Source organism: Phalaenopsis equestris, unplaced genomic scaffold, assembly GCF_001263595.1.
Source record: "Phalaenopsis equestris unplaced genomic scaffold, ASM126359v1 Scaffold000288, whole genome shotgun sequence".
In the NCBI taxonomy this organism is placed as follows: Eukaryota; Viridiplantae; Streptophyta; class Magnoliopsida; order Asparagales; family Orchidaceae; genus Phalaenopsis; species Phalaenopsis equestris.
In genome coordinates, this window is record NW_018164730.1 from 163,986 (window position 1) to 174,874 (window position 10,889).

Sequence of the window (10,889 nt, forward strand, 5' to 3'; positions counted from 1 at the left end):
GTTCGTGTTCGGCTCGTTTTGGCTCGAAATAATACTCCTCATGCATGTATATATTAAGAAGTATTTTAAAAAAATCTAATTGACTACAAGACTATAAAGATTTATAATAAATTAAAATATTGATTAAGAAAATAGAATAAAAATTATTAAATTAGATTCAAATGATGTTTTAATATAAATAATAATTTTTAAAACTTGCTCAAACACTTATTCTCTTATGTCTTATGGCTACAGGATTAGGGTTGTTAAAAAGACTTTTTGTTCGTGAACAACTCGTGTTCGACTCGTTAAGGAAACCCGAACACAAACACATTTTTTGAGCTCGAAATATAAATGGCTCGCTCGTGTTCAGCTCGTTTATACCCTTATATATATATATATATCCAATTTTTTAAAATATTATTTTCTTATACTATAATTCAGCATATATTGCTTAAAATTTGATTAAACTAATTTATTAAATTTATTTTAAACTAGTTTAATATGAATAACCAATTAAATTTTATATTATATCCTTGATAAAAAATTTAAAAATTTTAAAATTTATTTGATATCAACTTTGAATAATCTTCTCTATTGCTTTCATACTCGCTTCTAATACCGTGCCTCAAATATTTTTCATAGCTATTAAAATGTAATAATTTATAAAATTGTCAAATTAATCTTCAAATTCTTAAACACGAATGAAAGTAACATTTCCATAAATTTTTAGATTAAGATGCTAAATTTAAAAAATCAGCCCTTTTTTAACACCTTTAATTACTTTTTTTTTTTTAAAAATATTCGATCGAGAGCATAAACCCTGACCACCTCTGTCCCAACCCGTCATCGTCTACCGTAAATGGCGAGAGATAGCTGTATGGCGCGCATCGCCGCCGGCGCTGCAGTCGGCGGCGCCGTTGGCGGAGCTGTCGGTATGCCGATCATTCGTCTTTCTTATTCCTTCCCTCTTTATTCTGTTTTGAGGTTCTTTTGTCGTCCCAAATCCCTAATCATTCAGCTCGATCCGATTCTCCTCCTCCAAGTTTCTGAGATGATGCAAAGCTTATGAGATCTTTGATATATCAAGTGCTCTGATTGTTGAATTCAGCAGCTTTTAGTTTTGCATATTCTATTTCTCTAGTGTGTTGATTTAATCCAAGTTATGTATACAATGTCAGGTTCTTGTGAAGAAATGTAGTTGATTGGTGGGTTTTTGTTTGAAAAACATAAATCTAAAGAAAGGCAAATGGGTTTCTGGAAAGTGTAAATTGGTTGAGAGATTTTTAGTTATCAGAAAGTATTGTTAAACTACAATCAAGAAATTATGAAGTTCATGATTAATTTCACAGTGGTTAGTTATTTAGCTCTTAATGCACAGTCTGTCCTGTTTTCACTTTTTGTTTGGATTGATTAGTGAAAGACTTCCTTCTTTCTTAAAGTCATTTAGTTTGTTGTGAGACAAATGTTTTTCTCTGCAATCAAATTGAAACATGAGTTCAACATTGAAATTTTTTATCTAATTCAAGCTGCGCGCATCTTTAACAGCCAGAGATATCTGAGCATATTTATTTAGATAATAGAAAATATAATTTCAGTCATTTTAGTTTTGTATGCTTCTATTCGTAGAAATAAATTTACCTTAGATTGTTGCTTAAGTTTTTTAAAATTGTATTTGTTTGTTGCCTATATGTTAATAATTGATATATCTTAAAGAAGAACCTCTTCTGAATGAAATTTATGATATGCTAATTGAAATGTCTAGCTCTGTCCCAACATTCATTCAAAAAAAAGAAAAACATAGTTTTTCTTTATCTTTTTTTTTTCCATACCGACATGCAGATGCCACCGTCTTTTTATTTTCCAAAAAGTATAACTTGTATTCGGTTAATTAGAATTTTTTGCTAAGAGATCACTGTATGTTGAGCTTTCATGGCCACTTGACCACTTAACGCATTGTGTTTTCTTTTGCTGTCATAGACCTGGGAATTCTTTCACTAGAATGGTTTTTGTGAGTTCAACATATAAGGGTCTCCTCAATTTGTTGCAATGAAATTGATTAATGATTTCATTCACTAATTATTTATTGCACTCAATTGTGAAACCGGAGGATAGCTTGGGTGGTTGTGGCCCTTTAGGTTTGAGAAAATCCATATGTATGATATGAAAGTTTTACTTGAATTCTCTAGCAATCATGTACAATACATAAACTTTACCCTTTCTAAATTTTGGGTAAATCTTGAAATCCCAGTTGTGAACTACTAGCACCATTTTGCTTGATCATCCACATTGAGCAATTTGCTATCCTCACTAATGTTCATTCCTTTTTCTTATCTTTTTTTAATGTAATACTACCAAATTTAGTTTTACAAGGTTGCATATAATGTTGATGTCTAAGTATTTATTTTATATGGCCTTGTAGGTGCTGTGTATGGAACATACGAGGCTATTAGATATAAGGTAACTTGAATTTGTCATTGCAGAATTTTATTTCAGCATTTTTGTTTGTTGATTATTTGTTGTAATAACATTGATCCGGATGATTATAATTGCAAAACATGGGAATTTCTTGCCTTTTCTGTTGAGTAAAGTGTTTCAATTATTTTTGCCTTGAATCTGCAATAAAAGAAAAGTCAAGGTCCTTTTATCAAATGGTATTTTATCAAAGTCATGCATATATTTTTGTTTAGGCAATATCTTCAAATTGCCAATGCAGTTTAAATTACAATCTTTGATGAAACAGATGTTTCTCTTCCGTGAAGACATAGACATAGAAAAATAAAATAAAATTGGTGAACTTATCAGGTCAATGGCTGGAATTATTCAGGGTTTTTTTTCTCTATCTAATGTGTTTTATGGTATTTTTGGATCTGAGTGGCTAATCCATCTGGCCAAAGGGTTTTGGTTAATCTTGTCAAACTGCTAAGCTACATTTAAAAGTTCTTTTGGTGGAGCAGGATATACTTAAATCCAGGAATAACTTAAAGAATTATGAGCAAGGAGTTATTGTGATCAATTTTTTGAAAAATGTAATGAACATTAACGTTTTTTTTCCCATAAATAATGCAATTAAAATGTAGTTTAGCTGGTGGATCGTTCTCATGCTATGATGATTTTTTATCTTCAGAGCAAGAGATGAAAGCAATAGTGATCCAAAAGGGAGTTTGATAGTGGATACAAAGTAGATACTTGAAACCTGTTACACATCGGCATATTATATAGGATCTACAATATAGATGATATTTATTGATGTAGTCTGAAAAATCAATAATATGAATGAATTGGGATAGAAAGATGAATTATATTCCTAAGAAGTAAATGCATGAAATTCATGAGAATTCAAACCCCAAAAAATAAGAGGGCTCTCTCGTCAATAATATTTTGAGGAATCACTCATTCATAAAAGGATATTTTTCTTTTTTTCATGTATGCTTTAATCTCCTTCCTAAAATCTTTCACACAAACCTTTGATATATGTGACATTGATGGGGCAGGTAGTTTTTTAGATTAATTTAAGTAATTGATGGGTAGGTATGCGATGATATGGAGTTGAAATTACTAGTCAAAAACGAATAACATGGCAACTTGATCATTCCCGCTTTCATTGAATAAACATGGCCTTATAAAAGAAATATGGCCATAGAGTTTGATATTTGGCTAAGCACATAGCCCATTATAGTCAATTAATTATTTGGGATTATGTTTTCTCTAGCTATGATATTGGCAAACACATTGTAAAAGCAATTTGAGGTTGCTCAAAAGAATTAAAATAAAAATGGAAAAAAAGGAAGAAGGTTTTCTCTTTCCATTACTGGAAAGTAATAATAACATGCGGAAATTCACTAATTGAAAATTAAGTAAGTACTAAAACAAAAGGAGACCTTATGCCTAAAAAGAATGCTTCTTCGTGGTGAGAGAACATAAAAATGGAGAGACAGAGAGAAGGATGGGATAAAATCACTTCTTAGAAGAAAATGAAGAAAGCTTCGCAATGACGGTACCTACCTTCGCAATATCGCCAGGAGATATCAGTGGAGAAATTTTCTGCATAATTTATGCAATTTAAATTGAAGTGTGAGCTAAAGGACTAAATGCTTCCATTCATAAATTTTAGGGAAATATACATACATTGCACACAATTTTTATGTATTTTTGCATATCTCACGTCTAAACTTTTATAGTTACATACATAGCAGTTTGGTGCTTTAAACCTATGCATGAATAGGTGGATTTCAGTTTTAAAACATGGTAACAGTGCTATTTTTTATGTGATTTCAAAGATTTCAGAATTATTTCTGTATATGAAAGTTTAGGTGTGAGATATGTCAATACATAAGAATTGTGTTCTATGTATGTAAATACTCTTAAAGTATATATAACCCCAAACTTGAAGTTGGTCTGCTGAATAGCGATTAGTAATAAATGGAGTGGTATGAGAGGGAGGGTAAATTGCTGTTGAGATTTGCAACTGTTCATCGAAACAATTATATATGGATACTTTATTACTTGTGAAAGCTAGGAAAATCTTTTTATAAGATCTTTATCAATAGTGAAAAAGCATATGATTGAGGACCAAGAGAATTGATTGCTTAGGATAATGAAATGTGATATAATGTTTAAAAGAAAAGTTAGTGTAAATATGTATCATGATTCGTGAAGCACTGATTTAATACTTTTAGTTGGAAAACACCTAAAGGATTTCCAATCATTTTAGGATTGCATCAAGGATCAACATTGTGCTTTATATGTTTTTGTATTGATCGCAGATATGCTTATAAAAGAGATTTAAAGTTAGATAACTTGATATTGTTATTAATAAATTGACAAAAGGTTGAGGTGATTTTTTTGAAGTGAGAAACAAGGGAGATGTGATTAACTTTTATTGCTTCAAATGATATTCTATTAATAGACTACAAATAGTTGATAGGTGAAACCTATGCCACTTAGAACTTGCCAAGAGAGCCGAAAAAATAGAGATGTGATATCTACTAGATCAGTTTCTTATCATTTGAAATGGACAAGGAAGATATAAAGATGGAGAAAAGTGTCAAAATAATCCCCTTATTCTTTGCAAGGTGTTATTTTAAGTCCCAGAGTTTATAAAAGTGTCAATTTAGTCCTTAGATTTTTAATATTGGTTGAATTCCCATTAAAAAAGTCAAAGGACTAGATAGTCAGAGGACTATTTATAAACCGCTGGACTAAAATGACCCCATGTAAATAGTTAGAGGACTATTTTGACACTTTGTAAAGACGACGGCAGATCAGTTTACTTGCTGTCTACATTACCTGTTTGGTAAAGTTCAAAAAACATTGTTTGCTTAAAACTGTATCTTTTTCCTATGGGCCGTATTATTTTATATTAATTGATAAATTTACTCATCAAATTAGTTTTTTACCTGGAACCTAGTGCAATTTGCAGAGTGACTAATCAGCATATTTAATCTTCACTTTAATCTAACTCTGAGTTTTCCCAATTCACCCAGGCTCATATATATATTGTATGATTCCCACTTTTTATTCATCCCCGCTATTTCCCCATGTAATTTGAAAATTTGCTCATAAACTTCTATTTAACCGGCCATAGGTAATTTTTTTAGATTTCTTTCCACCTTTTTTTTTTTTAGAAATCATGGATGTGATTTATTCTGTTGAACAGGTGCCAGGATTGTTGAAGATCAGGCATATAGGCCGGACAACTCTGGGAAGCGCAGCAGTTTTCGGGCTCTTCTTAGGGGCTGGGAGCTTAATCCACTGTGGAAAGTCCTATTGATTTCCTGTTACAGTTTTGGCTTCCAAGTTGCAGAGTATGGCATTCTATCAAATCAAATTCATGCTCCTGAGTTTGTATTTGCATTTTGTATTGTTTCTTTAATTTTAAGTTCCGAAAACATGTAGAAATCTTCATTGTGTTTGTTCAAAATAATTTTAAAATTTAAGGATAATTTTATAAATATTTGCTCTGTAGAATTGCCAAAGGGCTGTTTTGCTGAATGTTTTTAAATCACATTCATTTTCAAAATATTGAGTACATGTATTGTTTATATTTGTTTCAGAAAGTCAGTAGTTCAGATGGAGCAAATCAAATGCAACAAATTTCTATTTTTTTTTTTTTTTTTGGTTATTTTATGTTCACTGAAATATGGATGAAGACAGATAGTGCATGATTTGAAAATCATTTGATTGGTGTGATTTTCAATGTAAGAAAATATGAGGAAAATATTGGATTATTTTGCATATGTCAAAAATTTATTTTGTATATATATATATATATATATATATATATATATATATATAAAAGAGCGCACAGAGGTTTTTTATACGAGCCTTCAACCACTCTAATGTGTCTAACAATTCGAGGACCACCTCCTTAAAGCCAATTGTGCCAGAGGGGATTCGAACCCCTGATTTGAGGGGTCTTATACCGTGGTTGTCAACCAACAGGCCGGGATACGTGGCACTATATATATATATATATATAATTTGAAATCAAATGATGCTTGTTGTACTATGGAGGTGTATGAAATGGATCTATTTCATGATTGCATGTGATGTAAGTTTTTGTGATTTGATTTGTTGATTCCTTGTCCAGTTGAAATTTGATTATCATCCACTGAGATATTTGGTTCATTTTTTACATGATATGCATTTAGAAGCTACAAGGCTATGACTTGGCTTTGTTTCTTTTTTGCAAACCTTTTTATTTTTCATCATTTGATAATATTTCATGTTGCAATCTATGTCTCAGCCACTCTGACCTCAGTTCCATTCCATTCTGTGGCTCTATTCTTTATTTGGGAAATTTACATACCTACCACAATTTATATGTATTTACAGATATAACACCAAAAGTTTGATATTTATATTTATGCTGAGTGATATTTTTGATGTGATGTTAAATATTTGAGTTTAGGCGTTAAGCATGTAAATACACAAGGAATGTGTGGTATGTACATAAATCCCACTTTTTTTTTCATTGTAATTTTGCAGGTTGTATGTATGATTGAAAATTGCAAAACAATAGGGCTTCATATATACTTGAGATCACAAGTGTTATTTCTGAGGAATATCAAAGTCTTGACGCAATGCAAAAGTTAAAGTATTGAAATTTCTGTGTGTTTCTGCTGTATTTTTTGTATTGCGAAATTTCTCGATTCGGTTCTTCGCTTTATTGTCATTGTTTTTTACAACAATTGGTATCAAAGCCATGGTTTCAGATTTAATGAAGAACGATAGGCGGAGACGAAGTGATGACATCAGAGATCAAGAAGTTTAATGACACAAATTTTGGTTATTGGATGATGCAGATAAATGACTACCTCTATGAGAATACCTCTATGGGAAGAAACTTCATCTTTCTTACTGAGAAAACGACCGAAAAAGATGGATTTCCCTAGCATGGAATCAGACTTGGACGCTGACAGAACTTCACCAAGGAAGAAGGCAATGTACAACAAGTGTGTGTATCGGGTGAAAACTGTGTTTGATGACAGTAAGAGGTACAATGCTAAACTTGTTGAAAAGGGCTTTCAGCAGATGCAGGATATTGCTCATGCAGTGGGAGTTGTGAGCAGATATATGAGTAACCTAGGAAAGAGCTTGGAGTTGCAAAGCTATGTTGACGATGATATGTCGACTAAGGGTGTTACTGTTGAGAAACTGAAGTTGTGCTCGACTTTAGTTGGTCTTCTAACATAAAGACAAAGAGCTTTGAGTTGTATAGGTGGAGGATATCACATTTGAAGAAAATTGTGACACAGCTGGTGGATGATGCAGCCAGTGTACCAGTCTCCAAGTGGGAAATTTGTTGCGAATATGGAAACCGGTCTAGTGCTCAAATTGGCATTTTCTCATGTTTGGCAGCAAATTGGATTTGATGCTAGAAATTAATTGCTCTTAATTCCTTATATGATTTGTTGTATGAGAGAGAAATAATTAACAAGCTTCATTAATTATTTGATTAATTCCTTAATGGGTCTAATGACATGATGGAATTAATAAATAGACCTGGTAGCTCCCCTTGTAATCTTCCTTGGGATTATATGCTGAGCTTGGGCTCGCTCGTGTTCGGCTCGTTTACACCCCGAGTTCTTGTATTGAAAAGTTAGTTTAATAGAGCTTATTGTGATGGCAACATTTTTAAGAGTTTAAGGTTCTAAATCAAAATTAGAGTATTATTTCTCTAATAAACTAATTAATAACATATTAACTAATTTAATTTTATAAATTGCGTTTTGCATGGCAATTTTAGATATTTACAAAAGTATGCTTCCTTCCTCACAGCGACTTCTGACTGCAAACTCAAATTGATTGTCACACCCCAAGAGTTTGCCTGAGTTTCTCAATGAAAAATAAATAAGGTATTAACAGTGAAATATCGGTTGTTATGGTATGCATGCAACTTTCCCTTCTATGAAAACGTTGATGGCCAAGATTGGGTCTGAAAAATTCTGCAGGTCTCAACCATTGGAGGCTTGCTAAGGCTTTTGGATGTAGCTTTATCCAAAGCGACAATCTTGAAAATGATAGAAAGCTTATGTGAAGAGATTTAGATCAAAGCTCTCAACGTGATTTTACAAAATCTAAAGAGATCTAGTTCTTGGAGAATTTGTCGATGAAATATCAGTTGTTTCGAGCTCAAAAGATATGATATACATTGTTAATGGGCGACTCCAAACTATTGAATAAGTATATAAATGATTTTAATCATAAGAGTTTTGTAGTTGAAAGCATAATAGGTGTGAAGATCAAGCAACCATTCTCCTAAATTTGCTAACATCATGTTCATGAAAAGAACTGTTATAATATTGTTTAGGAGGCTGCAATAAATTCAAAGAAAATTGAAAGGAAATATTGAATACAAGCAAAAGGTAATTCAACCAAAGCGCAAATTGCATCATGTGAAGATCAGGAAAATGGGAGAGATCAAAGTTCAAGCAACAAATTAAGATCCAAATCAAAAGCAAGAAATAAAATGCTTTATTTATCAAAAAGAAGTCTCATTTCACAAAGCAGTTCCTGGGAAGAAGAACAAGAACCAAGAAAGGATTAGTGCCAGAAGAGCTGTTGATGGTGCTAGGGATATTTTATAGACAAACTACACAATTCTTTTATATTTACATATCTAACAACAAAACTTTTGTATTGACATTTTATAACACTTCGGTTTCATAAACCTGTGTGCATGAAAGTATGTACGTAAAAATTTTTGAAAGTAGGTGACAATGGTATTTTGATGTGATATTAAAGATTTGAGAGTCATGCATATATGTACTAAAGTTTGGATGATAAGAGTATTAAAATTTGGGTGAAATCGCCGCTCTGCTCCCGAGGACGTAGGCACAAATTGCCGAACCTCGTAAATTTCCCTCGTGCTCTTGATTTTTCATTTTTCTTCTTCTTTGGATTTTCACTTCATATATCTAGAACATGCATCAATCTTGTGAAATAATTTTAATATGAAATGATTCATACTATAGAACCAAGCCGTAACGAGGTAAAAGACTTCCAACACCTATAAATAATAAGCAAAGGAGAACGAGATAAAACCAAAAAAAAAAAAAAGACATGAATATCACTTAGAAAGTTGAAATAAATCATAATTTCATTCCAAAAGTAGAAATCAAGAAGCACCAATAGAAGCAACCCTACATGGCTTCTTAGAGCATATAACTCCCAGAGATCCCGTAATCATTCATGATCATATGCTTTTTCTCCAATATAAAATACAGTCTCTTGAAAATAGAAAGATGGTGCTCCTTCAAAAGTAACAAAATATTATAGTCCATATTATGACACATATGGTTGGCAAGAAGACTAGAAGTGTCCATCAAGCAAAATAATGTGTGCTATAACATGAATTTCTTGGTTTTCATTTGATTCCTCTATTATATTTTAATGAATGGGCTTGTCATAAGTTTCTCTTTATGATCAATCTACTGCTTCATAGTTGACTCAAGAGAGCTAAACATCTCATAAATAGTATGTGATCAAATTTCTTCTAAATATATCACTTTATCCTATATATTCGAAATCACTTATTCTGAAAAATAATCTAAAAAGAAAGTCTACGAGCAAAAGAGATCCAACATATAAACAAAATAGACAAAGAGACTTACAACAGAACAACAAGATTAAGAAAGAAAATGTCTCCCACTTGATTTTATTAATCTTTTACTATCTCTAAAACAAGTGGAGTCCCCTAAGAAGGGGTCCTACTCCAATCTATGGAACGGTTTCGAAACGAGAACTCCAAGTCTATGTTCTAGCATTCATGGCCTTGATTGACGGTCCTCATTCTCGCAATTGGCAAGTTGCTACTTTGCTTTGGACAATAAAGTAAAGGATACTTTCAAAAATTATCTTAGTTATCATTAAGAAGATTCCTTATGTTCGAATGATCCCTAATCATCCACTTCGGGGTTAGATAAAAAATACGACGGCATCTAGTTTTGAGGTTTAATTAATAACATGGTCATCGAGTATTCCAGCCTATGTAAAGAAACTTTTTAGCTCGGAGATTGGTCAATGAAACCATTTTTGGATCCCTAACTCGTAACATTTTGGGACTTGGGCACTGTTTTACATTAAGTCAAATATGTCTGGCATCATTCCTTCACTCGATCTAAAATTGATAACAAGTATTGGAGGTCAAGTAAAGGAATTAGAGTTATTGAGCTTACTAGCACTTTGCTTTTCTTAAATAGTATGATCTTCATTCATGAGACAGATTTTCTTAGCTTAATACTGTCACTATATGCATGAAATCTCCACTTATTTCATGAATCATTTAAGATATCTAGATATATAATTATTTTTTGTTCTATCATCTCAAAGGAGGACCCAAAGCAAAAAAATTGTAATAGGAAACATATAATTTTTTTTAGAACCATTTGAGACAACTTACCTCA

At 32.0% G+C, this 10,889-nt stretch overlaps 1 protein-coding gene across 4 annotated transcripts in view; it reads left to right on the forward strand.

The window, feature by feature from the left end:
* The window catches only part of LOC110025098 (reactive oxygen species modulator 1), a 51,248-nt gene extending 45,081 nt beyond the window's left edge, over nt 1–6,167 (forward strand). For 2 of the 4 annotated variants that reach the window (XM_020725373.1, XM_020725378.1), the window contains exons 3-4: nt 2,402–2,439; nt 5,639–5,683. Coding sequence is in view for 2 of the 4 variants with exons in the window: in XM_020725380.1 (XP_020581039.1) it covers nt 842–914; nt 2,402–2,439; nt 5,639–5,752 (225 nt within the window). In the remaining 2 variants the exon portion in view is untranslated. Of the gene's footprint in view, nt 1–787; nt 915–2,401; nt 2,440–5,638; nt 5,953–6,035 lie in introns of those variants that run through there. The other 2 variants (XM_020725380.1, XM_020725379.1) reach the window with 2 other exon arrangements.
* Nucleotides 6,168–10,889: the final 4,722 nt, after the last annotated feature.